General features: G+C 45.6%; 1 protein-coding gene and 1 pseudogene across 19 annotated transcripts in view; one reads left to right on the forward strand and one right to left on the reverse strand.

Annotated features, from left to right (window-relative positions):
* RBFOX2 (RNA binding fox-1 homolog 2) overlaps positions 1–20,317 on the reverse strand; it is a 263,261-nt gene extending 242,944 nt beyond the window's left edge. For 3 of the 19 annotated variants that reach the window (XM_032836562.1, XM_032836571.1, XM_032836552.1), the window contains exon 1: positions 19,942–20,299. In XM_032836562.1, coding sequence (XP_032692453.1) covers positions 19,942–20,127 — 186 coding nt within the window. In that variant the 5' untranslated portion in view covers positions 20,128–20,299. Of the gene's footprint in view, positions 1–19,941 lie in introns of all 19 variants that reach the window. The other 16 variants (XM_032836564.1, XM_032836558.1, XM_032836570.1 and 13 more) reach the window with 12 other exon arrangements.
* LOC116854575 lies at positions 6,265–6,516 on the forward strand (annotated as a pseudogene).
* Positions 20,318–27,738: the final 7,421 nt, after the last annotated feature.

Consider the following 27,738-nt stretch of genomic DNA (forward strand, 5'->3'; position numbering starts at 1 on the left):
TAAGAAGCCTGGCAAAAGCTTTGGCAAAATAGAGCCAATCATTTCTCAAGACATGTTCTAAACGTTTTTCTTGACCTTCAGCTTATGGTAGTTTAGACAAGTATCTTAAAAGCATTTCTAGTGAGCCATTTTTGGTAACTTGGAAGCAAAATTATTTTTAGCTAAAAAAGTTTATTTCAATCCCTCTCCCATAACTCAGAAGCATTTAACCAGGTTTAGTTCAAGCTTTCCAGAATAATTTTTCTTTGAGTGAATTCAAAGCACAGAGGACGTCCCAGCTTCACAGGAGAAACTTTCTCCTTAAGAGGCACTGACAACCAAAATGGGCTAATATACAAGATATGTAAAAAACAGAACAAAACAAAAATCACTTGCCTACCTGCCACCTACCCTGGTATACTGTGAGATCAAGCACATTAACATTCGTAAAATTTTTTGGACGCCTCTGACCGACAAAACATTGTTGTTACAGCATTCCAAACTATGAAGAATGAAATGCGTGCCTGCACGGTAGAAAGTACGTCACATAAACTTAAATGTGATGAAAGGGAACATCAAGTTCAAGTTGTTTCCGTGCAGCACTCAAACCGTGATTCCAAACAGAGAGAAGGCCTCTTCAAGGATGAAGGCAGCTGCAGAAAAATAAGGAATTCTGCTAGAAGACAGGTCAACCACATGCATACAACATTAACCAAATACAGGTTTTCTTTGTTCTCTCTTCTTTTTCTTCCATGAACAAAGAGCGTCACTACTCCACCTACCATGAGGTTATGTTCCTTGAGCCGTGGGAGAATCCAATCACCATCACCATCACGTCAACTTCAAGAACAACGGTATACATGACTGCAGGAGGACAGCAGTCTGTGGGTGAACCAACCGCCCAAGACTTTGGAAAAACCCCTATCCTCACGCCCTCCGTTCCCACCCAATGATCTACCTGTGGTTCCTCTCTCACCTTGTCCTTGCACGTGCTGCCACTTCTGCCTGGAATGGCCTGTCCCTCCCTCTCCTCTCCCTGCCTAGACCCTACTCACTCACTCAGTCCTCAGCAACAGCTCCTGCAGAATGTTCTTCCTGGGCCCATGCCACCCAGCTGGATAAGAATCTCTTTATTATGCTCCCATAAAACACTGCACTCATTCCTATCAGGGTACAGAAGCTCCTCTATTACCCCAGGTTGGGTATGGAATGAAAGGCTGTTCCTAAGTCCACTAGTCCATAGAATTCCAATGTGAAAAAATCCAAGTAACCCATTGGGTGTCTTGGAAACAATGAAGAAAAATAGCTTATGGTAATGGTTTTAACTTGTTTTATTTCTCCTCAACTCAGTTCATGACTTGCCCTTGCCTCTTCACAACTGTCTGTGTTGTCGAAGAATTCACCCTGTACAAGTATTCACCTATCAATGCTCACATGACTTCCGTTTGAAATCGCGTCTACATTTACCCACCCCATCGTATCAGCATTCTTGTTATGATCAGAGATTTTAGCCTTACGGAATAAGACACAGTTAATAATAAATATAAGCACCAGCAACACCCTATATACTAATAAACAACATGACAGACAAAATTAAAATGGCCGTGTGCCACCACCGGCACTATTTTTTTCTTTGTGGTAAGCAGAATTAGCACACTTCGGCTCTAACACACGACTTCATTTTTCTATAAAAATTAGCAAATTCAATTACAAGTAAAACAGCTCCTATACTTACTCCTACATCATTTTAATAAATTATTTTTAAAACAACACGAGCATGTAATACAAACTCTAAAGGCCCTGTAGTCTTTACAGTAAGTCTTCACCTATACCCCTACTTCTCTGTCACTTAATAACCCTCCCCAGAGACAACGCACTATCGGAATCTTGTGATTCCCAGCAAAGAGAGTGTGTGTACAAGAATATATGCTCTTCATTATTACATTAATAATATAGTATTATTATATTATCTTTATTAACAGCAGCAAACTATACACTTTTCTGCACCCTGAATTTTTACAGTTGATGTATTTGAGTCTCCTCTTTGTTCATGGAGAGCTGTCTGATTCTCTGTAATAACTGCATGATATCCCATCCTATGAATGTACCTTATTTTAGTTCACAGATTTCCTGTTGAAGAGCATTTTCTTTTGTTCAATGGTTTGCTACTTCAAGTAATTTTGTAATGTATATTCTCACGCACAGATGCAGAAATATCTGTTGGATAAATTCCTAGAAACAGAGCTGCTGAGTCAAAGAATACATGCATTTTACGTTTTAGCAGATATTGCTAAACAGCTTTTCACGAAGGGTATGTGGCTTTTCACCCCACCAGCAACGTGAGTACCTACTTCTCTACCTACACACTTAGCAATACATTGTGTCTCTAAATTTTTGTTTCAATGTATAGTTGGTTCCAGAAACCTCCCATGATAAACTTCACAGGTTCCATTATAATGTTCCTTTTACTCTGCAGCCCCACGGTCTAGCCTACTGGATGCATTTAAATGTTGTTAAATGAATAAATGAAGCACCAAGCGAAAGAGCAGGGGCTTTTGGGGTGTCTGCCTGGCTGAGGCAGAGGAGTGTGCAATCTTGATCTCAGGGTGGTGAGTCTGAACCCCATGTTGGGCATTTAAAAAAAAAATAAGAGTAGGGGTTTTTGCACAATGAGAGGTATACCTTTTTTTTTTAAGATGTTATTTATTTATTTGAGAGAGAGACAGAGATCAGGAGAAGGCAGAGGGGCAGAGGGAAAAGGAGAGGGAGAAGCAGACTCTCCCCTGAACATGGAGCCTGGTGCGGGGCTGGATTCCAGCCAGGATCCTGAGATCGTGACCTGGGCCGAAGTCAGATGCTCAACCAACTGAGCCACTCAGACGCCCCGAGATTTACCTTTAATATAACGAAAAATGAAAGTGATTTAAATATCAGCAATGTTTCCCTTTTAGAAGGGGGAGGTAGGTAAGAAAGGATGGATGGATGGATAGATTCTGATCTAAAATAGTTTCTCCTGGGGGTGGGGGGGTTAAAAATCAAGAAATACTTGCCCAAAATAAAGTATTATCCTACCTTAAAGATATATAGCCTATCTTTAAAATTTCAAGAAAGCAGAGGGCCTCCCATGCAACTCCCAAAGGAACAGTAAGGTTCTTTCTCTGAAACTGCCATGAGATCCTGAAGCTTCTCACATTATTTTTCTTACCCAACTTTCCAAATAATGGACTCTCATCGTATACTGTACACAATCACAGAGTTGGTTAACATTTCATTCATTTGCTTCTGTACAGTCCCTGGCATTGTGCTAAAAATCTTTCAGGGGATACAATAAATCCTGAACTCTGCGCTGTCACTGGTCAGCACATGTTTGCCATGGTCTCTGGTGCCTCGCTTGGTGCCACAACCACCACCATAACAACCGGTGACACATACAGTGTTCATCATGGACCAGGCACTCCTCCAAACACATTTTACTGTACACACTCACTTAATACTCACAACAACTTTGCCAGGAGAAACTATTTTCCCCATTTTACAGATGAACAACTGAAGCACAGAGGAGGTAAGTAACCTGCCCGAAGGACACACAGATAAGTAGGTATACAGACAATTTGAATCTAAGCAGTCTGATACCAGAATGCCTTTTAATCCAGGATCTTAATACAATGTGATAATCGCTCTGATAGAGTTGTGCAAAGAGTCTATGTTCCCGAAGTACTAGGCTTTGACATATACTCAGTGTATACCTCTATCAGAGCAACTATCACACGGCATGAAAGTTACCGGTGTACACATCTACTTCCCCACTGCAAATTCAAGTCTTAGGCATCACTGTGCCTGACGCTACCGGACTCGATAAAATCTTTAACTGGGTTTTAAGTTAAAAGACTGAATAATCTCATTTCTATTGCTTGGGCTAGTACTTCCTATTTTCTATGTTGGTTCTCCTTCTGCTCCTGTGTGTCACCATTTCCTAAGACCCATCTCCTCTAACGCAAGATCTGCCTCTCAAACTGCACTGCTTGCCTAGAGATGCTGACCAAACCTCTCAGGCTGCCTTGGGTACACTGTTGGGAGTCCTAAAACACCAGACGGACCCGCACCACCATTCCTGCTGGGCCAGGCACTGGCAGTAAAGCTCCTACCCCCCACCCCACCCCCAGCAGCCACCAGTACGGATCAACGGCTCTTATCAGGAACATGGGAGTAACCTGAGCCACCTGCCAACCCATCTCTCGACTGCTAAGACAGGCGCTTTCTGCGATCGGGTTGCACAAATGCCTGGAAACCTTACACCAGGTATGAAGGAAGAAGCAACAGGGGAAACAACAGAGCATCTGGTGCCCCGCCTGCTTCCATTCACTGCGTGGGGCCAGAGACTGAGCAGGCCTCATTCATCATGGCAAAGCCTTGGGACCATAAAGGCTATTTGGTGAGATTAGCACTGCCATACAATGGAGGCCAGCATGCATCTAGAGTGCAAGACACATCCTCACTGGCCTCATTCTCCAACCGGCTAGAATGCTACCTCCTCTCTAACATCCTTGTGGAGCCAAAGGTCCACTGCAGAAGCTAACTATGAAAAGCACAGTTTTACTTCAGACCTTTAAATGCATAAATCTCTAAAGGTTAACAGAGCTAGACTCAAGCCTAAGCATGCAATCCTTAATGCCGTCTTAATGTCTGAATCAGAATCCACCATCTACTAAACAGGAGAAAAGTATTCTGTGTTTGTGGAACCGTATCTCTTTACTCCCCATCAGGTCTCAGCGGGAGAGTGGTCATATCCCAATGATGATGACCATTCCCTCAGTCCTGGACTGTCAACAAACGCAGGGGTTACGTGAAACCAACAGCAATTATGGCTGCTGAGACACAAACACCTACTAGGAACTAAATCTTCCTTTCTCACAATTCAACACCAAACTTGGTTCACTGACCAGCCTCCTGACAGCAGTGACATTCAATCAGGATAAGCTGGACATTCTGGATGCATCTGGTATAGAAAGTGTCATACCGAATAAAATCACACTGCAGTTAGAGTCTATGTGCAATGACTCAAGGCAAATCCTGAGTATCATTACTAACTCAATGACAAACGGGATATCTGACCCAAAAAGAGCCCTTCTAGTGGATAAGGACAGGATGGGGAGCAGCTGACTGGGACAGGTGGAGAGCTAAGGACGCCTATCTTTTGCCCAAATATCTCTAAAGGTATCATCAGTCAGAGATTTGTAAGGTATTCACATGAGAGACTGGAGATGCAGATCAGGTCTCCGAAAATAAACAAGAAACATTAAAAAGAAAGATTAGGTTTCTGACCCCATGAGTCCATGAAGACTCCCACTTTCGGAGGTCTTGTACTAATCAGGGTCAGCCTTACCAGAGACTAATTTAGACTTAGTTTTATCTCAGTAGCCCAGGACAGAATAATCCTAATTCCAGAAACCTAATTAAAAAAAAAAAAATCCACAAAAAATGTTCTGATCTCCAAATACAGAGAAAAAGAAAAGCAAAGTACAGGCAGCATGCATATTAATACCACCATTTGAGTTTCTAAAAGGGAGTGGAGAAGATATTATGTAGGTACTACCTCTGGAAGGATAGCCAGAAAACTAACCACAGTTACCTCCAAGGAGAAAACTAGGTAGTTGGGACAAGGCAGAGGCTTTTTACTTTTTTCCATATTTTGAATCATTCACCATGTGAATATATTCTATGCTTAAAAAATAAATGACAAGCCGGGGGGGGGGTACACTCCATGTAAGAAACCCTCAGAGAAACTGTACCAGAATAGTAAGAAAGATGAAGAAATGAAAGATTCTAATTAGACCTAAAGCCAAAGTCTAAGCTTACTGCTTGCCACGATACACAGTCTCTGAGCCCGAAATAACTGAAATGAGCACATCATCTCCCTTACCCGATTGAAGCAGGGAGCTGGTAGGATGACTTCTAGATGCCTTCGACCCTCATTTCATACTACCCACCATTATCAATCCAGTGATTTATCTACTGCTGATCTACTAGCTAATAGCAAAATTACAGATGGGATAACTTTGAGGCAAATAACAAGCAAACAATAATAACAAATTACCATATACACAGCAACTAACTATCCCATTGAACCTCCCCCAAATATGAAGTACAGGAAAGTGAGATAAACATATGAAGCTTCTAATACAATGTGTGGCACATACAAGCACACACCAAATCTTAGCAAAATCCCAATTCAAAACACTGGCCACTTTCTGTGCTCGTGGTCGTAGCAGCAGGTGCGCCTTCAACATGCAGACCGATGCCGGCAAGTTTGTAGACCTGCTCATGCCGTGCCTCGGGACATGCTCTGCCAGCAATCGCACCATTGGCACCAAAGACCACACACCCCTCCAGGTAATCGTGGCCAACAAGGCCACAGGCAGGTTCAACTGCCAGTTGAAAACCTAGGCTATCTGTGGGGCCCTTGGCAGGATGGGTGAGTCAGACGACTCCATCCTCCAACTGGCCAAGGCCGACAGCATCATTTCAAAGAACTTCTGACTGGAGAGGATCATGGATGTGGAATATTTGTTATAAATAAATAGTAAACTGGAAAAAAAAAAAAACCCACTGGTTAGATCCAAATTACTGAAGAAACTGAAGTCTGTGTTGACTTCTACAAGACTCAAGAATTACTGTAATTACATGAATTACTGTTAGGTAATAGACAAAATACTTTCAATATTAAATATATGTCACGTGAAGACAATGAAGTTCATGTTCAGTATTCATTCTTTCTCAATCATACCCTTTGGTCTGAGGGACACGAGGCCCAAAGGAAAAGGCACTGAATAAAGAGCCACAAAATCTGGTAGAAGCATCAGTTTTGCTACTTCCTAGTCATGAGGCTTAAAGAAGTATATCTTTACCATATGAAAAATAGGAAAAAGAATCACCTATCTTTTGGGGTTGTTGTAGGGAATAAACAAGAACCTCTATCAAAGCATTTTATACACTATAAAACATTATATAAATGTAGTTACTGTACATTTTGTACCGTTTTAGTCACCAAGCTACAAATCCAAAGATGGTGATTACAGAAAAAGCAACAAAAATTATTAGAGATTTTTTACAAATAAGCCCTATAAAGACTGATTTTTTTTTTCAACAAACATTTACTGGCTTCTTGTTATAATATTTCCCGGACATTCATGGAGAAGCTGAAGACAGAAAGACTAAGAGACTGTTCCTGCCTTTAAAGAAGTCAAGGGGCGGGGCGCCTGGGTGGCTCAGTGGTTTAAAGCCTCTGCCTTGGGCTCAGGTCATGATCCCGGCGTCCTGGGATCGAGCCCCGCATCGGGCTCTCTGTTCAGTGGGGAGCCTGCTTCCCTTCTTCTCTCTCTGCCTGCCTCTCTGCCTAACTGTAATCTCTGTCTGTCAAATAAATAAATTAAATTAAAAAAAAAAAAAGAAGAAGAAGAAGAAGAAGTCAAGGGGCATCTGGGTGGCTCAGTCGGTTAAGCATCCAACTCTTGATTTTGGCTCGGATAATAATCTCAAGGTCCTGGGGTTGAGCCCCATGTCCAGCTCCATGTTCCTCTCAGGGTCTGAGATTCTCTCTCGTTCTCCTTCAACCCCGTCCCCCCATACTCGTGCTCTCTCTAAAAAAATAAACTTTAAAAAAAACTAGGGTACAAAAAAATAAGGCTTAATAATTATAACAAATATGGCTATTATATACTGAACACCTATTATGTGTCAGGCCCTGAATAAGCACATTCTATATATCATCTCCTTCAATTCTTACAGAATATATTTTACAAGGGAAGAAGCTGAGGCTTAGCAAGGTTAAATAACTTCGCCAAGATCACACAACTGTGATACGGAAAAGCTAAGGCTCCAACTCAGCTCTGCCTGGCAGCTATTCTATGTTTTATAATCTTGGAGCGGGAAAAGCTTTTCTAAGCAGGGGACACACGCGCGCGCATGCCCGCATGCACAGCAGAACCAGTTCCTGAAAACATCAGGAGACCTTATTACATTAAAAAAAAAAAAATTGGGGTGCCTGGGTGGCTCAGTGGGTTAAGCCTCTGCCTTCGGCTCAGGTAATGATCTTGGGGTCCCAGGATTGAGCCCCGCATCAGGCTCTCTGCTCAGCAGGGAGCCTGCTTCCCCGCCCTCTCTCTCTGCCTGCTACTCTGCCTACTTGTGATCTCTATCTGTCAAATAAATAAAAAAGATCTTAAAAAAAAAAAATTAATTTTCGGGTATCTGGCTAGCTCTGTCAGTATGGCTTGCAACTCTTGATCTCAAGGTTGTGAGTTTGAGCAGCCCCATGCTGGGTGTAGAGATTACTTAAAAATAAGAAAATCCAAAAATAAAAAAATAAAAAAAGAAATAATTTTTTAAAAAATCTTTTTTTTTTAAAGATTTTATTTATTTGACAGAGAGAGATCACAAGTAGAGAGAGAGAGAGAGAGAGAGAGAGAGGGGAGGAAGCAGGCTCCCTGACTAGCAGAGAGCCTGATGTGGGACTCGATCCCAAGACCCTGAGATCATGACCTGAGCTGAAGGCAGAGGCTTAACCCACTGAGCCACCCAGGCAGCCCTTTTAAAAAATCTTAAAAAACAAAATTACCTTCTGATATAGTCATTGAGAATAGCAGTGTGCAAAGGCACCAGTTTGCTGGTGTCTGTGGGAAAAAAGGAGAGGACAACACAAGAAACAAAAAACGGGGGTTAGTTGTTTAGTGAAGGGGCACAGGGCACCTGGGGACAGATGCTTCACTAAATACATTTTTATAAATGCAGGGTTGCATCTGCTTATGAAGTAATATGTGATAGTTTCAAATTTTCAAATTTTGTTTAACTCTATTTTGTTTCAAATTTTGTTCAAATTTTGTTTAACTCTATTCCAAAGTTATTTGATTTTTCTTTTCTCAGCAGAATGACACCTATTCTCCTTTCTCAAAGAGCCATCGATGGAACAGCCTGGGACACTGAATTACACAATTTCCTCACCTGAAACAGGATGCTGGACCAGTCAGGCGTTTCTCTTGTATTGGAACGGATACTTTTTTTTTTAACTGAAGTATGGCTGACAAATTGTTAGGGTTTGTTCAGACTCTGGGATACCACCAAACCAAACAAGCATGTACTATTTACCTAAAACTAACACTGAAAAAAAAATTCATCGTGAAGCTCAAATCCAATAAGGATAAATGATCCTCACAAAAGCCCAATCAAACACAGAAGTTTCCTGAAACAGGCCAGGATTAAAAAGCAAAGGATAACACTTACTCCAAACTACTCCTAGAGAGAAAAAGAAATGCAAAGTAAGCATAAAGGAAAACTGCACATACACACAGATACTCGGGTATCTGTTAATCGCAGCATTTTTACACAGCTGACAAAAATCGCTAATGGTCTATGATAAGCACCTTTCTGAAAGACTTCTGCTGTATGTATGCAAAATGCCAAAAATTAACCAATTGATCTCCAACACTGTAAAACACAGCCAGATCAAAGCCAAAATGTTACAGCAAAAATGGGGAGATCAAATTTTTGGAATCAAAGCAAGCAGCTAGGGACCTGTAACACCAAGCAGAGGGACCAAAAAATGCGTCTGTAACACGTATGAGTAGCACCTGGGGCTTGCCAACAGAAACAATAACTTCTAAGCCCCCACACGGAACTTCTAAATCTGACCAGCATCACTCAAAGTCCAGGGTGATATCAAAATCAGCCAAACCAGCTTATTCAAAGTCAGGAGTCAGACCATGGCTTCAAGTACGAATACAACACCCAGAACACACGGTAAACGTGCAGGTCAGGATGGCCCAGGCCGACGTGTATAAAATGGCCCCACATCTGTGACAGCTGCATAGCACCTTTCCCCATTCTTCAAGCAAGTCTGCCCTGCCTTTCTCACAGACACACAGGACTGTTAAGACCAGAGGCGCGCTCTCAGAACAAGCCCTACCAACTCCCGGTAAGCCCTGCCAACGCTCCCACTGTGAGAGGGAGCCATTGTGGAGACTTCCTGAAGTTCCAGCAAAGTCCTCAAACCCATTGTGCCGGCTAGTGACAGGGACAGTGTTCCTGCAAGTTTGTATGAGGTGCAAACCAATGAGTTTAAGCTTTGTGGGCGCTGGGAGCCACCACAAAACGTCTTCCAATTCTGCCAGGTTTTGCTTTGAAACGGCACAATCCCACAATCCCATCCCCTGGAAACCAAGAAACAGCAGGTGAAAGCTGTCAAAGCCACAGATTCAGCGCATGAGGGGACAAGACAGTCTGAGGAGGGGATAAGCGACCTCATTTGCAGACACTTTTGCAAAGGACTGGAGGTGGAAGGGGGAGTAAGAAAAGAGGGGAGAGGGAGCTAAACAATTCCTGCTTTTTACCCAAAATTATTTTACTTTTTCTTAACCCAGAATCATGACCCACCCTCCTCAGAATGTTTGTGGCATACTGAACTGCAGAAGGAAAAAAAAAAAAAAAAAGGAAAAGAAAACTTAAGGCTGTAAATGTAACTGTATAAAAACCCCCGAGAGGATGACCTAGGAAACTAAGCTCCACGCAACAAGGACCCACTGTGCAGCTGCTTTTCTTCTGGCCTAACTGTCCAAGATAAATAGCGCAGGCTCATGAAGCCCGGCGACTTCCAGGAAAATGGAACCAAAGTCCTCCTGACTCAGGACAAACCACATACTCCTGAAATAAGTCCCTAAATGAATTCCATATAGGTCCGTTTTGGAAATCGTTCTGGTGGACAGCAATTAACGTCCCCTCCTCCAGACAGCTGCCAATGTGCGAGGAAAAAGCTGCTCAAAATAAGGCAAATGGAAGAACTTCCCATGAGCCTCTGTTCCCAAAGTGTTCCAACTTGGGCAGTAGCTGGAGCTCACACTAAAAGCCCGGAGTGCCCCCAACCAGGTCTGCTCTTCCTCTAGTTCCACTAGGACAGTTTCCACCCCCGGCCTTGCAAAATCCCATCCCTAAGAGAGTCCCACAGCAACCCTGCCTACCCTTCATGATAAATCATGCCTTGCCATGATATTTACGATTAGGATCCGACAAAGTCGATTCAGCCAAAAAGAAAAATAAACAGTATGCCTCCTCAGAAACCACATGCCTGGAATGAAACATCCAATACTCAGTGCAGTTTCTTTTCCTCAGCAAAGGAAAAACCAAAGAACCAGCCATCCCATGGGAAAAATCCCACATTCCAAGGTATTATCTGAAGACTCAGGTCCCTAAAAAACCCAAGTATTATGGCTGAACACACCCAAGCATTATGGGAAGTCTAAACTTCAAAGGCTGTTTCCACCCTGGGGAAAACGGGTTTCTAAGCAGTTACTCAACCATTATCATTTAGCAATTCAAAATTGTCATTTCCTTCATAAGCGGTATTTATCATGTGTCCCGTGCCTTGAATCCTCAGCGGAAATTTCTAGATGCCACGTATGTGCAGGACACATCAGAAGGAAGTGATATTATTACTGGTTGCTGTCTCTCTCGTTCCCATCTTAGAATCTGCTTTTTTCATTCAGAACCCAAAAAGCCAAAGGCATTACAAAGTCCATCTGGTTGCCTGGAAAGGGGCCCCGACTGAAGAAGTAAGGGAAGTCTCAAGGTTAGAGAGAACAGACTAGGATTATAGAGCAGCAGAAATCAGAAGCTGAGAGGGAAGGAAGCAGGGAGAACAAGGGACGGGAGGGATGAGTCCTGTAAAATACATCTATGAATCTATTTCCAAGGTTGCGGTTTAAAGGAACTCCATGAAGCTTCCTCATTTTCAAGCACATCCAATGGGCGATCTGGAAAACAGCCTGCATTTTGTGGCCACAAAAGAAGCTATAATAGCTTATGAAATTCATTCGTTGGGAAGGGAAAGGTTAAGGTCCACCGTTGATCAAATGGGCTTAGTCCCAGATGATGGTAATATCTCTGAACTGCAACACTCCAGCATCTCTCCGCAGCGCTGTAAAAGGCAGATCAACAGACTGCTCCAATGAACTGGAACAGGTTAGCTCTAATTGCTCCTTACTTGCGTGGGTCCTCTCTTCTCCTTAACCACACCATCACAAAGGCGCTTTTTACACATACACACGTGCACTCAATTAATATCTGAGCACAGGAAACTAAACATTACGTTGCCATGCCCACCCAACACATTCAACAGTTAAATTCCACCCCTGCTTCTGTTTTCAAAGACCCCTTTCTCACCTTTAACCCTGATATCAATGGAAAGATCAGGTACCATTCACAAATCCCACAGCTCCCAGTCTTCACACGAGCTGGAAAGCAGACCAAGGGCCAGACCCCCCAGGGAAAATCTGGAGAAACAATTAAAGCCATCTGCAGGTCCTACTGAGGGGCAGAGAGACAAAGTTCAATTCAACAAAAATCCCAGTTTCTTGACTACTGGGGCGCAGCCACAGTGCTAAATCCTAGGGATCCCAAAGGCTCCCTCGATCTCACGAGGGAGTGGAGGGGCAGACACTGGTACTTTACCATTTGGTAAAGTAAAATGTGCTAAAACAGAGCTTTGGACACCATGTTTTAGAAACCGGCAGGAGGTGGGAGGGATGGGAGCAGAAACAAAAGGCATCCAGGAGGAGTCAGTATCCCAACTGATCCTGAAGACTGAGCCTGCGGATGAGAGAGAGAGATGCTGAGGCAGGAATCTCAGGTAGAAAAAAAACAGAAACAAAGGCACAGAGGTACGAGCCACGTGGCACAGCATGCTAAGGAAACTAGAAGCCTCCTACCCAGACTCAGAGGTGGACCACAGAAAATTCAATGAGGCTACAAAGACAGGCCAAAGTCAAGCCAGAAGGAAGCCAAATGAGAGAGAATGGACTTTATAAGTCAAAGACAAACTGTCAAGTGTTTTTAAAAATTAAGCTCTTTCAGGTGGGTGACTTAGTAGTCTGCAGGCAGGTTTGAAGAGACTACGGACAGACCACAAGAGACAAAGGCATCCCAGCTCAATTTCCACAAACCAGAAAGAAAGCAAAAGGTGTTATCTATTCCATGTAATATTAACTAGCAAACCTTGTAACATCTGAAACGCAACCAACATTCTCACCACTCCTGCATCCCGGGTACCACCCGAACGGCCAGTGCATCTGTCATGCACATTCCCAGTGGAGATCCCACAGGTTCCACGAAAAGTCCACCGCTCAGTGCAGGCACTGTGATAACGCACTAGCTCTTTCAGTGCTTAGCAAAGAAGCAAACCTCTCCTCTTCCTCCTCCTCCTCTAACTAGAAAGCCCATTCACCTCCTCCACCCGGAGGCCGAGCAAATTCAGTTCAACACACTGCTCATCTCTAGTAGTCCCCAACTCTGACACTTCATCAGTCGGAAACACATTAACCACTCCATGCTCATCAAGCAGTAAGCAGGACCTCACGGAGCGCTGTACGGCAGCCTACAAGGGAGGCAAGGAATAAATAGGTACTGCTGGGCTCCATGATCGACACTTCAGATCATCTCGGTTACTCATTACAGCAGCTCATTAGAGTATGTATTAATTCTCCCAGTTCACAGATGTGTAATCAGGAGCTCAGATGTTAGACATCCTACCAAAGGTCATTCATCTGCTAAGTGGAGGAGTCAAGAGTCAAACCCAAAATGAGAAACTCTAAACAGTGTTTCTTTCACCACGCCATACTTGACGTATACGTGGATATCAAACGTAATTACGTATGTTAAGGTCGGTCGTAATAATACTAACAACAACATCTCCCTTTTAAAAACTAAGAGAGGGGACCCATGACGTACGGTCTCAGACCAAGGGTTCACTCAGAATAGTCATAACTAAGTAATGACAACTGGGATCTCCAAATGCTACTAAAAAAGATTACTACTGACCATTGGTGACCCCAAAAAAGTCAGACTCAAATAAAGCAACTTGGCTATACTCCAGAGAAATAGATCAAATCTTCCATACACTTTCCCCCCGGAAACCCTACAACAACATCTGAAAAACTCATGGCTGATTGTTCACTTGTTCTTCTCTCTCTCTCTCTCTCTCACAAGTGATTTTCCAGACGTCTTTACCCACCCAAATTACAGAAATATGTCCAGGATTCACATGGCAATTCTGATCCGATTTGCCCCAATCCTGGCTCAAGCAGCTTTGCACTACCCTCCTAACTAGATCAGCGCCAGCCAATGGGTTTATTCAAGCTGATCTGTGATGGATTAGATAATGAAACCTTAGCCATGTAAGCCGCCAGCTCGTACTGGGGCTGGAGGGGAGAAGAATAAGAAATTCAATACTCCTAGGGGCCACCTAAAACACCAAATGCACTCGCCGGCCCTCGCTCCATCTGCCCACTCATCCAATTACTGTCATTTCCTTCCCATCATCCCTGATGCTCTTCCCTTCCATCTCTGAAGGGAGTGCACATAGGCACCAGAATAAAGGCATTTACTATGCTCTATAAATGCATATCAACAAAAATTCAAGCAAAGCCACTCACTAAAATGACTGCCTTTCCTGTCGTACAAATTGTGAAAACCTGGCATCAAACTGATGACCTGAGAGAAGGCAGACCGGAGCTGCGCGGGCAACACTCTGGTTTACACGTAGTAGAAGAGCGAGCGTCTTTCTCCCCAATCCTGTAATCTTGAGGCCTGTCTGCACCAGTCTGTTTTATACCAAAAGTAAAGTTAAATCTCCGGTTAGCTTCTGTTGTGTTCACATGTCAGTGTGAGCGAGAAAAACATGACAAGGTGACTAGAAAACGGGGAGCGGGAGTTGGGAGACAAATTCAACTCAGGCTTGCCTCGTGAGTCACCCTAAAGAATAGACCTACTTTGAATTCAGATCCGTCCTCCTCCTTCTCAAAGACATTCCGAGTGTTACATTCACAGGCTTTCCTTGTGAGGCTTGAAACAAATCAGTAATTTTTAAAGTGACTGTGCCTCAGTTTCTCCATCTACACTGTTTACAGCTCTGGTAGCATTATACGTTGAACGTCTGTCTCCCCACGAAATTAGTATGTTGAAGCCCTTGCCCATAGGGTGATGGTACTGTTGGGGGGGGGGGCTTTGGAAGGTGATGAGGTTTAGTGTAGGTCATACGGGTGGGACACCATGATGGGATTAGTTCCCGTCTAAGAAGAGGCAGAGAGACATCTCTCTCTGTCCAGGAGCACACACTGAGAAAAGGCCACGTGAACACAGTGAGAAGCCAGAAAGAGAGCTCCTCAGCAGAAACCGAATCTGCCAGCGCCTTGATCTTGGGACTTCTAGCCTTGAGAACTGTGAGAAATAAATTTCTGTTGTTTAAGCCACCCAGTCTTTGGTATTTTGTTATGATGCACTAGGAGACTAAGACAAGTAGAAACAAAAAATTCCCTAATTTCTGTGAGACAGCATTCATGAAATTACTAGAAAGGAAAGCACAATATTTTTATAGTGCTACTCAAATAGTAGCACCATGTCCAGCATCAGCACCAAACACCCAAACGAGAATCCAAAGAGACTGCACCTAAGAGGAAAGAAACCCGGGAACAAGCAAATGGGAAGATAAACTATTTCAAGAACTGTAGCATACGCATAGAAATCACGGGCTACCTGGAACCTCTGCCCTAAGACCAGGAAGAAAGCTTTCCTACTGCCAGAATAACAACTGCCGAACCCACTTCCCTAAACTGGATTTACGACTCGAACCCACTTCACTAAACTGGATTCACGGCTCGATGGTCAGAAGCAGTTAGCTGGCCGTATAATAATCACATACCAACATCTCGCGGCCGTAAAGGATTTTGCTGAAAGCTCTAAGTCATAATTAAGGTGCACCTTGCCTTATTTATATAGCAGCTAAGTTCCTAGAAAGTTGCACAAAAACTGAATTTTTGATCATCAAATTGTTTACATTCACTAGAAGAGCTGACCGAAGGAAATGGACTCCCCAGGATGTTTTATAAAAGCCCAAGTTCCACACATATCAGACTTGCTTACAGTGAAATGAACCGCCCACACCTACACATGTAACTCATTCCACTTTTCACCAGGTTAGCATTTCCAGCACCCTCTTTGTCAACTAACTACATTTCTCAAACCATACTTCAATTTTCAGGTTGAATTTGCTCTTCCCTCCTCCCCCGCTCAGGGTTCTCTATTTCTATACTGTTTCCAGGGCTGTGCTAACTCCTCTTCTGTCCACATGAAGCGAAAGGCACAATCCTTCCTCTCACTCCCCTACGGTTCCTTCTTAGCCAAAGAATTGTAAGAGAAGCACCACAGACTCTCTCGTGTCCTCTATGCCCACTTTGGGAAGTAATGATTTACTCCAAAAGCTTCCTGACTATAACTCAACAGGGTTCAGCTTTGGAATCTACAGCTTTGAGCTGTACTTCCATGTAGTGGGCAGCCTTGGGAAATTAACCCCAGTAAAAGACTTCTGTCTGTTAAAAAAAAAAAAAAAAAAAAAAAAAAAGTTAATCCTCTGACACTCAGAAGATTGAGGAATTTTCATAAACAAACTCTCACCCCTAAATTTCTCGATTTTTTCCAACCCCTTAATCATTTGTAAAAAGTAAATTTCAACTTCACAGGCAGTGTGCGTTTATTTTGTACCCAACGCTGTCAGGTATTACAAAGGAGAGAACAAAGAGAATATAGTGTCTGTCTTCTAGAAGCTTACAGTCTCACTAGGGAAACATGAATAAAACAAGGAACACCACAAGATGATGTACAATTAAGCATCCGTATAAGAGGAGGCCAGAGGAGAGTCTGACTGGTGTGAAAGTTGTCAGGGAAGGCTTCCTAGAAGGAGCTATGACCTCAGAAAAACTCCACTTGTATTAAGCTATAAGGAAAACAAACAAACAAACAAACGTGCTTTAAGACCAACCCATATACTAAAAAAGTTGGCTACTCTAGACTGTTTAAGTGCCTACTTGCACAGGGCCCATGGGCATTTCTACACTGCCACAGTCATCTGCCTCTCCGCCGCTCCTTCTGCTCTAGCTGCGCTGGCCTCTGCTCTCAGACACATCAAGGATACCTCTTTCTCAATGCCTCTGCTCCCACAGTTCCTCTACCTGAACCCCTTTCCCTCAAGTATGTCAATGACCCATTCCCTCCCTTCACTTCATTCTAAGGTCATCCATCAGAGAAGTCTTTCCTAACCATCACTCTCCACCGCCCTCCCTGCTTTATTTTGCTTCTTGGCACTTACCACCCCTTAATAACAGTTGTTGATTTCTTTACTGCTTCTTTCTATGAGATTATTAGTTACATGAGAGCGGAGTCTTTGTTTTATATATGGCCATGTCTCCTACACTGTGAAACAGAGCCTGGCACATAGCAGCTGCTCAATAAACATTAGTTAAATGACCATTAACTATCCTACCATTGTTGTCAAAATGATATAGCAAAGTACTCGAGGTGTGGGTCACCCAGCATTAAATTTTATCTTTTCGGGAGCATTACCTCTCTTTTACTCAGAGCATACCACAAATGTCAACCTTGCCTAAAGCCTTCCTTGACCATTTCAGCAGGAACGATCATCTCCTTCTTCTGGACCCACTGGCACAAATCCTTGGCATACTTTGGCTCTAAATTATGCAGTGACTTGTGACATGCATCCACCCCATGGTATCTCTGCTCCTGTTCTCTGGAACTTTCTCTCTCACACAGATACACCGCGCACGCACACACACACACATACACACACATACATAAGTGCATGCTCTTTTTTTAATTTTTCACCGTTTTTGTCTCTCCACCCAGACTGGAAACACCAGGCACCTTAAGGTCAGGGAACTCCTTATATTTTTTAGAAGATTTAGAAATCCTCCTATACAAACCCTTTATTTTACAACTAAGGAATCAGAGGCCCCAAAAGAAGGGATTTTCTCAGAAGCTTACAGCTAGTTGAAGGCAGGGGGCTAGATCAATGATGATCTGAATACCTGTGTGACATGGTGTGTCAGAACTACAGCAATGAGAACGCATGACCTGAAAAATAAATAAAGATACACACACACACAGAGTGAGAAGAAGATTCTCTGTGGGATAGTTCTGCACCCAAAGGGCCTAATCCACTCCTTCCTCTGCATACTCCAAAGTCCCTACACACTGCTCCATTTCCAAATACTACTATCCTTGGCCAATTTGAAGGCAACAGCAAATAATGGGCCCCAGGAGGAAAGGAGAGGAAAGAGGGGGGGGTGTCTGTTAACCATGATTGACAGAAACAATGAATGAATACAGACATACACAGATTTACCCAGGCACCAAACAGACAGTGCTCACCAGCACCCACCTCCAGTCACCTCTTCTGATCAGCCGATGTTAACCCACATCACCCGAAGTCTCCCCATGTTCCTCAATATTTTTTCCATGGCCCTGAGCTTTTAATTCTCACAATCACTCTGCCTGACAAGAGTTCTGATGGAGAACAAGAGCAGACAAACAGAACAAAAGAATTCAAAAATAAACAGCAAGAGGGTCACTTTACCCAAATGAACACAAGTAACTGAGTGGCCTCTGCAAAGGAGACCCAAAAGCGCACAGCAAACATGCCACGCTTAAATACAGCTCGGTCTCTAACACAGGAAGTCAGGCAGAGCCTTGAAAAGCTGGGAGCGGAGCACAGGAAGTCTTTTAGCACTGCAGGGATTTCCAAGAGTGGTGTAATGGAGAGAGCACAGGAATAGGAATTAGAAGACTAGACTTCTAGTTCTAGTTTTGCTACCAGCTAACTGGGTGGCCTTAGGCAAGTCACTAGTATTCTCTGGACTTTTGAGTTCCCATCTACAAAATGTGGTGGTTAAAACATTTGGAGACTTGAATCCCCTCCCAAAAAAGAAAAAAAAAAAAACAAAAAACACCCACAAAGATGAAAGCTACTGACTTCCCCACCACCACCAAAAAGTGCATGTAAACTACTCAAGGTAAGACTCTTCCAAGGCTATCCAGGTGAAGAACCCCTGGAAAAGATGATGTCTCTGGTCCCCTCTATCTCTAACATTCTATGATTCTAAGAGAATTAGGCAGGTCTCTAAACAATTGCTCCACCATTTCACAGCAACTCTTCTCCCAACGGAGACCAAATCCTAAAAGATCCGAAGGTTTCAACTCTTCTTCAAACTACAAAGCCAACTGACATCATCACTACCTTTCCCATTCCCTACCCAAAACAACCAGCTTATCCTTGAGTCCACAACTCAGAATCCAGTCTCCCAACAGCCCCACAAATTTTCTTTTATACCCCAGGACATTAAAGAGCGGGTCGGCATCCTCGGCCGTGTAAGAAGCAACTGGCAAAAGAAGGAGGGGCCCGTCCTGTGTCTCTCTCCAGACTCATTAGCATTGCTCCACAAACTTAATGAAACCGAGCACCACGGTGTCCCCACACCACTCCCGAACTCCTGGTACTTCTCACACTCCTTGTGTAACTGATTGAACCCACAAGCTAAGCCACATCCCCTTTGGGCTCTCGAGGAGTTTTCTCGTTTTTCACTCCCTCCCTTATAACGCCGCTCCCCTGCCCCACCGCCGCGTTTGTCCAGAGCTGCCAAAACGGTGTGATTCAAATCTCCACCACTAGCCCCCCTGCCCCCCGCCCCGTCCTCGACTCAGTGCAGCGGCTCTCTGGACAACAGACCCAGGATCTCCCGGCTTCCACTCCACCCCAAGGAACTAAGGAAGGGTCTGAAGAAATGGAACCCGCCTCAACCATGTTCGATTTCCCCACCAAAACCTATTCACGCGTCGAGCCCCTCGCAGCCCCAGGAATCGGGACCCTCTTGGGCACCCAGGGATCCTCCTGCACTCTTCGCCTCCAAGCCGGGGGAGCCCGCCCCACCTTCCCCACCAGGCCCCGACCGGCCCCCTCCCACCTCCAAGGCAGGACCCCCGGAGGCCCTCCCCCTCCCGGCCCCGTATCCCCGCCGCCCTCGCGGCCCCCGCACCGCACCCCCGCCGTAACGGGGCGCCGTCCCGCGCGGTCACCTGCATCCCGCCGCCGCCGTCGGCCGCCGCCTCCTCGGTGCGCGGCCGCTTGCTCAGGCCGGGCTCGGCTCCGTCTCCTCCCCCTCCGGGCACCGGCAGCTCCAGCTCCGACTCCCGCTTCATCCCCCGGGCAGCGGCGCCGGGCCCGAGCTGAGGCGGCTGCTGAGGCTGGGCGCCTTCCGCCATCCGCCCGCGCCCCCCTCGCCTCCGGGAGCCGGGCGACCCGCGACAGGCCACCTCCCCCTGGGCCTCGGCCCCGACTGTCGCGACAGGCGGGCGCGCGCCTGCCCCCGCCCCCGCGTGCGTGCGTGCGTGCGCGCGCGCGGGCCCGGCGCCCCTCGGCGGCTGGCGGTGGCCGCTCGTCGCTCGCCGGCGGCTCACTCGCGGCGGCGGCGGCGGGTCGCGACGGGCACTCGCTCGCGCCCCCACGCGCACACGCGACCCCGGCCCGGCCCGCCGCGCGCCCCGCCTCTCGCACTCACGGAGCTCGCCCGCCGGCCCGCGCTCGCTCCTTCACACTGTCCCTCGCCACACGCCGGGCCGAGGGAGGAAGGGGGCGGTCCGGGCTCCCGAGGCGTGGGGAGGGCTGTTTGTTTGGGGGGTGGGGGAGGAGGGGCCCGGGGCCGGAACGAGCTGACTGGCCGGGAGCCTCCGACCCGCCACTGTGGCAGCCCGGGGAAGGCGGGCGGAGAGAAAGGAGGAGGGAGGGACCGGGATCTGGGACTCCAACCCGCGCGGGAGGCCGTGGCGGGGCGGGGGCGGGGCCAGCGCCCCTCGGCAATCTCCGCCGCCTCCGCTCCGGGCGTCCGAGGGAGGCCGGGAAGAGATCGGGGGAGTTCGGGAATCTCCGGCCCGGCCGAGGGCTTGTCCTGGAGGCGCCGCGCCGCTGGAGTGCCGGCCCGCGCGGAGGAGGCGGAGTTTGCGCTTTCAGGGCGGGGCCACAGCCCAGGGCGGGCGGAGCTTGAGAGGCCTAAGGGCTAGGGAGGGCCAGTCGTTCGAAGCTGCGACCCGAGTTAGCTCAGGTGGCCTCGAGGGTTCCAGGCGAGAAAAGCGGCGCCGTGGAAGGTTCTTAGCCTGCTCTTCTCGCAGAAGAAAGGGGACCTCGACTTGGAAGGTCCAGGAATGAAGCCACCACTACACGGCTCTCCCCGGTTCTGAAAGACTAATCATAATTATTACCGCATTCCTAATCATGGTAATAACACCTGATGCTTTAAGAGCTTTACAGTTCGCACAAGGCGTTCACAGACCCCTTCTGAAGTTGTTGGTGTAGGCAGAGTAAATACCATGATCTCGGTTTCATTGATGATGAGCATGAACCTGAAACTTGGTTAAGTACTGCCCCTAAAAAGTGTTAGATCCAGAGCTCAGTACACCATATCATATTTTCTGCACCTTGCTGCCTGTGCAGCACTTTGTCGCTTCTCGACGTCCTGCAGCTGGAGATATATGTGCCGCAGTAGGTTTTCTCCTACCAGACTGTAAGCACCAAGAGCGCATCTACTTCCTCTGAGTTCCACGTATGCTGTGTACATTACAGGGATATGGCGATGCTGTGTGAATGGCCTGGATTCTGCTACCCAGCTTGACCAAATGACTTCATCTCTCTGGACCCCTGCTCCATCGTTTGGAAAATGAGGAGCTGGTTTAGTTCGGTGGTTGGCAACCAGGGCAATTTTCCCCTTCCTCTCTCTCCCAGGATGTTTGTCAACATCTGGAGACATATTTGTTTGTTAAAGCTGGGAGGGGGGTGGGGGGGGTAAATCTGGCATCTGGTGGGTAGAGGCCAGGAACGTTGTCCAACATCCTGCTATGAACAGGAGAGTCCCCACAACAGTTATCCAGCCCAAAATGTCAATAATGCTGAGGTTGAGAAACCCTGGCTTAGATGATTTCTAAGGTCATTTCCAGATGGGTCTATGATTTGTCCTTTGAACTTGGGTTTAACCTGGCTAGTGCTATAATAGTACAGTGGTAAAGATCCTTGCTTTGGAGTCAGACCAACACAAATTTGAATCCAAGCTTTACCACCTACTACCCATGTAATGTTGAGCTAGTGATGACGGAAGAATTCCTATACAGAAGGGATTTAGGGCCCGCACACTGCTTGGAAGGCAAGACTGAAGGGATTGCCTTGAAGCTGAGTTTTCATAGCAAGCACATTTTTTTAAATCTAAGCTGTGTTATAGATAAATAAAAATAACCAAGTTTTAGCTCTGCCACTTGCAAGTCTCATTTGCCTTGTAAAACCTTCCTTTCCTCTCTATGCCTCACTTTCTTCATCTAAAAATCAAGATGGGGCACCTGGGTGGCTCAGTGGGTTAAGCCTCTGCTTTCGGCTCAGGTCGTGATCTCAGGGTCCTGGGATTGAGCCCCATATCAGGTTCTCTGCTCAACAGCTCTGCCTCTCTGCCTACTTGTGATCTCTCTCTCTCTCTCTCTCTCTGTCAAATAAATAAATAAAATCTAAAAAAAAAAAAAAATCAAGATAATAATAGTACCTCCATGGGATGCATGGGTGGCTCAGTCAGTTAAGCGTCTGCCTTCGGCTCAGGTCATGATCCAAGGGTCCTGGGATGGAGTCCTGTGTCAGGCTCCCTGCTGAGCAGGGAGCTTCTCCCTCTGCCTGCTGCTCCCCCTGTTTGTGTGCTCTCTCTCTCCCTGATAAAGTCTTTAAAAAAATAATAATTGTACCTCCCTGAAGGGATTGTTGTGAAGCTTAAAGGAGTTATCACATGCTAAGAACTTCAAACAAATTGCCCAACAGTGAGTCCTCAATAAATGTTAATTATTATTATTACTATTACCATGGTCATTTTATTCACGTTTTAAATGAGAGTGAAAAAAGTTGATTATCAAGATCAAAGACTGTCAGTATCACTACTATCGGTTTTTAAATTTACATCAGATGACTTCAGTGTGGCTGCTAGAGATTAAGATAGGCAGACAGAGTTCAGAGTTCCCCAAATCACCCCTCGGTGTTGGGCAAATCATTTATTTTCACTAAGCCTTATATTCCTTGTTTGTAAGATGACAACAGCAGTCACAGTGTTTTTCTAAGGATTAAATGAGACAAAATAATGCACTTAGCATAGCCCCTGACATATAGCGACTGCTTAACAAGTGGTAAATATTTATCATCCAATTTGTTTAGTGATTGTAAGCTACTGGCCAGGGGCCCATAGGGCTGGAAGGAGAAGCCTAGCATCTCTTAATACTGCTACTTGGGCAATATTCAGGATTCCATTAAGTTGGAAGTATAAATGCCTGTAAGCTTCTTGAGCTGAATTAGGCAACCACAACTTAAGTAAGGGGTCCCTGCTGACAGCACCCCCACAGCTGAGGGGGCTTGAACCCATCCAACCAAACATTATGGCTTTGAAGAAAAACCAGGATATTTCCTTGTGATGCTGTGGAACAACGACTTTTTTTTTTTTTTAACCTAGGGACATCAGTGGTGGGCTTTCTGAAAATTTTACCTTCCAAACTGGTATCTTAAAAATTATCCTCCTGTCGCTACCTGCCTTGCCAAAATACTGGAATCTAAATGATGCTAGCTAGGTCCTTCCTGGCCTGCTCCATGACCCAGCAAGAAATGAGATTTGGGATTGGAGCTACTTGTGACTCAAATCCATGTTATTCAAGTAGTGCACCTGCCCCTAAGAAATAGAGTGATGTAGTATAGGAATGTTTGAATGACTAGGCAGAACAAAGAGAAACTGGACCCTGCCCTGTAAAGAAGCATGAAGCATTTAGGGAGAGAGAGACTAGAAGCCTGTAACTAGTGGAAGAGGCCAGAGGCACCCATGGTGACACAGAGACCAGATTCTTTCTTGCGTATCACATCTACAGCTACCTGTCTGGATACAGACTAGAAAACATTACAGAGCTTCGAAGAGGACAATTAAAGAACATTTTCCTAGAAAGAATTTTTAACTGCAGAAACTACTGAAGTCCTAACATTTATTCATTTATCCACTTAACGAACTATGGGCAAGAGTCTAGGATACCAAGGGGAGTAGAATTGATTCCTGGTACCAAGGAGCTCCCAGGCTAGGGAAGAAGGGATGAACAAATAAAAAGACAATGGCAACACATCGTGCTAAGGAGGTCATCTCTCATAGCAGTTAAGGATATGGCCTCTGGCATCAAGCAGACATGGGTTGGAATCTGCCTTGGCCACATATCTGACCTTGGACAAGACCCTGAGCGTCTCTGATGCCTACTTTCTTCATTTGTGTGACAAGCATGGGTAGTTTCTAATCCAATATCCTCTTCTTTCTTACTGGCAGGACTCCAGCTTTGTTCAGAACAGAAACCTGCCCAGCTTTAAGAGGGGGAAAAAATGCAGAATTCTCGGGTTCCCTGGTAGCTAAGTGTGGCCACACAACACAGATCTGGCCAGCAAGATGTAGGTTAGAGACAACGTTCCCTTCCCAACTAATAAGACAAAACCCCAGGAAGAAGAGGCTCTTTGCCCTTCATCATTTGCTATTTGCCCTTCCTCCTGCCTGGAACACAGATTGGGAAACAACAGATCTCTTGTTTCCACAGTGACAAAAGCCACATGCTAAGAATCGTATTATAGAACCACCATAGCAGCCTTACCCATCTACCTCCAATTTATGTTATTTGAGCAAAAATAAGTTCCTGTTTGGTTAAGCCACTGTGAACAGGTTTCTACCTGCAGCCAAACTTAACGCTTAATTCATATAACCTATAAACTGAGGGTAATAATAGTACCTCCCCCTAGAGTTCTTCTGAGCATTAAATAATGCATGCAAAGCACTTAACAGGACACCTGGCTCATAGATACACTCAGAAAATGGTAACTTAAACCTTCTTACTTCTATTATTACTCCTATTATCCTTATTAATATGATTACTCTATGTGTCAGCATCTCTAGGAGCATATGGGAAGATGGAACTCCGCCTGCCTAAGGGAGCTAGGACAAGCTTCACGGAGAATGTTGTGTTTCCTGTAGGTCTTTAAAAGTGAGGAGGAGTTTCCCAGGATACGGGTTCTGATCAAAAGTGGGGAAATTCTTTTGTGCCTGCAAAGGCTTGGGAGGGATGCAGTACCGTTTACCAGGAGAAACACTCTGCCAGGAGGTCATAGCACTGAAGTTGGGGTCAGATCACTGGGACTAGAACCAGTTCTGGAACCAGTTCTGGCTGTGGTCCTCAAACGGAGACTGGAAGAGCTAAGAGGGTACCCGAACACCTCACCACAGGGCTACATGGGGCCACGGGAAAGACAGTAGTCCCCACTTACCATGGTTTTGCTTTCCCCCAGTTCAGGTCCTCGTGGCCTGGAAGCAGATGGTCCCCTTTCTGAGAAGCTGCCGGAAGGTCACAGTAGCCTGATGCTCCATGACAACACGTGCACCATTCATCCTTCAACACACTTCGTCTCATCGCAGTGGCCTTTTGTCATTTCCCATCACCACAAGATGAAGGGTGAGTAGAGGACACCAAGATATTTTGAGAGAACTAGAGAGAGAGACTACATTCCTATAACTTGTATTACAGTTATTGTTATAACTGTTTTATTTTATTATTGTTGTTAATCTCTTACTGTGACTAATTTATAAATTAAACTTTGTTGTAGATATGTACAAATAGGAAAAAAAAAAAAAGCATAGTATATAGAGGGTTCGGTACTCTCCGCAGTTTCAGGCATCCACTAGAGGGTCGTGGAAAGTATTGCCCGGGGCATGAGGGGGGACTCCGGTAATACGTCTTATGGAAGATCTAATCAAATGCCGGTTATTGTTAACCTAGTACACTGGTAACCGACAGCCATCAATCAGACAAGCTGGGGGCATCAATCTCTCTATTTGTAAACTCTTTGAGAATATGAGCCTTTTCTTTCTTTCTTTCTTTCTTTCTTTCTTTCTTTTTTTTAAAGATTTTATTTATTTATTTATTTGACAGAGAGAGAGAGAGAGATCACAAGTAGGCAGAGAGGCAGGGAGAGGGGGAAACAGGCTCCCTGCTTAGCAGAGAGCCCCATGTGGGACCTATCCCAGGACCCTGAGACCATGACCTGAGCCAAAGGCAGAGGCTTAACCCACTGAGCCACCCAGGTACCCCAGAATATGAGCCTTTTCTAAATCCCTTACTCCATTTCTGTGTCCCTAGAACTGAGCACAGAGCTTGGCACAAATATTAAAAAACTCAGCCCTCGCGCTCAGATTGCCCCTGGAAGAACAGAAAAAGAGACCCAGAGCAAAGCAGATCCTCTTAGAAAGTGCTGTCTTCACCGTGCCCTCTTCTAAATAAAGACAGAGCTTGAGGCCTGACTTCTTCCCCAAAATTTATCATCTCTCTAATCAGAGAGAGAAGGGTAGATATAAATAGAAGAGAGCATTTTCTACTCCAAAGCTTTCTTTTCCCAAAAAAGAAAGGCGGAGAATACCCTTGATAATTCCTCGGCCAGAGGAAGTGAAAGCAGTCCCTGCCATGTGGCTGGCTGATCCGGGAGCAGACACAGAGCCTAATGAGAAACTGAGTTCAGCAAAAGAGGAACGTGTGATCCTCAAGCCTCATTAGGACTATAAAACCAGCCTTTCCAACTCAAACCCCTTTATTGACTTTGACCTCACTTCCCTACCTCCCTCCGCTGGTGGCATTATTGAACCTGGGTTTTTCCTATAGGCCAGAACCTTGCCAACCCTTTTGCCCTTCACATAATGTGTTTGTCTGGTTTCTATTTCTGTAGTTTGATGAAGGATGATAGCAGGGTATTGAGTTGTTGTTCTTCATTTAGTGAAGTCACCGCGCTCACCCTACCCCGACCCCCACCCCACCCTCAAGTCGGGCTTTCATTGTCTATTTTGTGCCTTATCCCAGGTTTTTATTGCTTCCTTACAGAGCAGGGGAAGGCATTTTCTTTTATTTTCCAGGCCCCGGTACATATATAACCTCATGCATCCATCTCTCCCACTGAGATGTGTGGCGTTTAGGCTTGGAAATGACCTCAGAAGGGAAAGACAGGGAAAGTTCAGATATCCACAGAGCCCCTGACATGGGCTGGGGTTCTCTCTTTTTTCTTTCTTTCTTTCTTTTTCTTTTTGGATTTAATCTTCACAGCACATCTGCGAACACAGGTAGTATTATATCTCATTTTACAGATGAGAACACTGAGATCCAGAGAGGTACAAGGACAGACTCAAGGTCACACAGGATGTTTGCTGCCAAAGGTCCCCCTACTCCAAGTCCCCTGTCCCTCTCCCATGTCTCCCTATGTCTTTATGGACATTTTAGGGTGTTTTAGTGTGGGTGGGTACAAATCTTCCAAGGAAGAGGGCACCAAAAAAGTTTAACTTTTTTGTTCACTGAAACAGAACTTAACTGTCGTGATCCTGCATTCTACGTGGACGTAAGCTCCCCACCCTCTACTGCATGAAGGCATCAGGTTTTCACAGTCTCTGTGGGCACCTGCTTCGGCATCTTCCTCCGGGACCCTGTCTGGCATTGACATTGATCTGGGGGGCCTCCACTGAGCTGCCCTGTCTGCCAGAGTGCAGCTTACCCACAGTGTCTCCAGGAAAGGCTCTGTGTTAGGCCTTGCACCTCTGCCAAGGTCACAGAAAACTCTACTCCCACACCGCTCTGGGGCCTTGGGAATCTCTGAGAGGCTGTTTCTGGCCCCCACTCTGTAGGCACACTGAGGAGGCACCACCGCTTTTCGTATCTTTGCTGCATCCGTGTCCCCTCCAGGGCCTCTGGTGGGTATGGGAGGAACAGAGCTCCTCTCCCTACAGATGTCCCACCCATCTGGAGCTCTTTGCC

This window comes from Lontra canadensis, unplaced genomic scaffold, assembly GCF_010015895.1.
Source record: "Lontra canadensis isolate GAN:19392208 unplaced genomic scaffold, GSC_riverotter_1.0 scaffold93, whole genome shotgun sequence".
NCBI classification, from domain to species: domain Eukaryota; kingdom Metazoa; phylum Chordata; class Mammalia; order Carnivora; family Mustelidae; genus Lontra; species Lontra canadensis.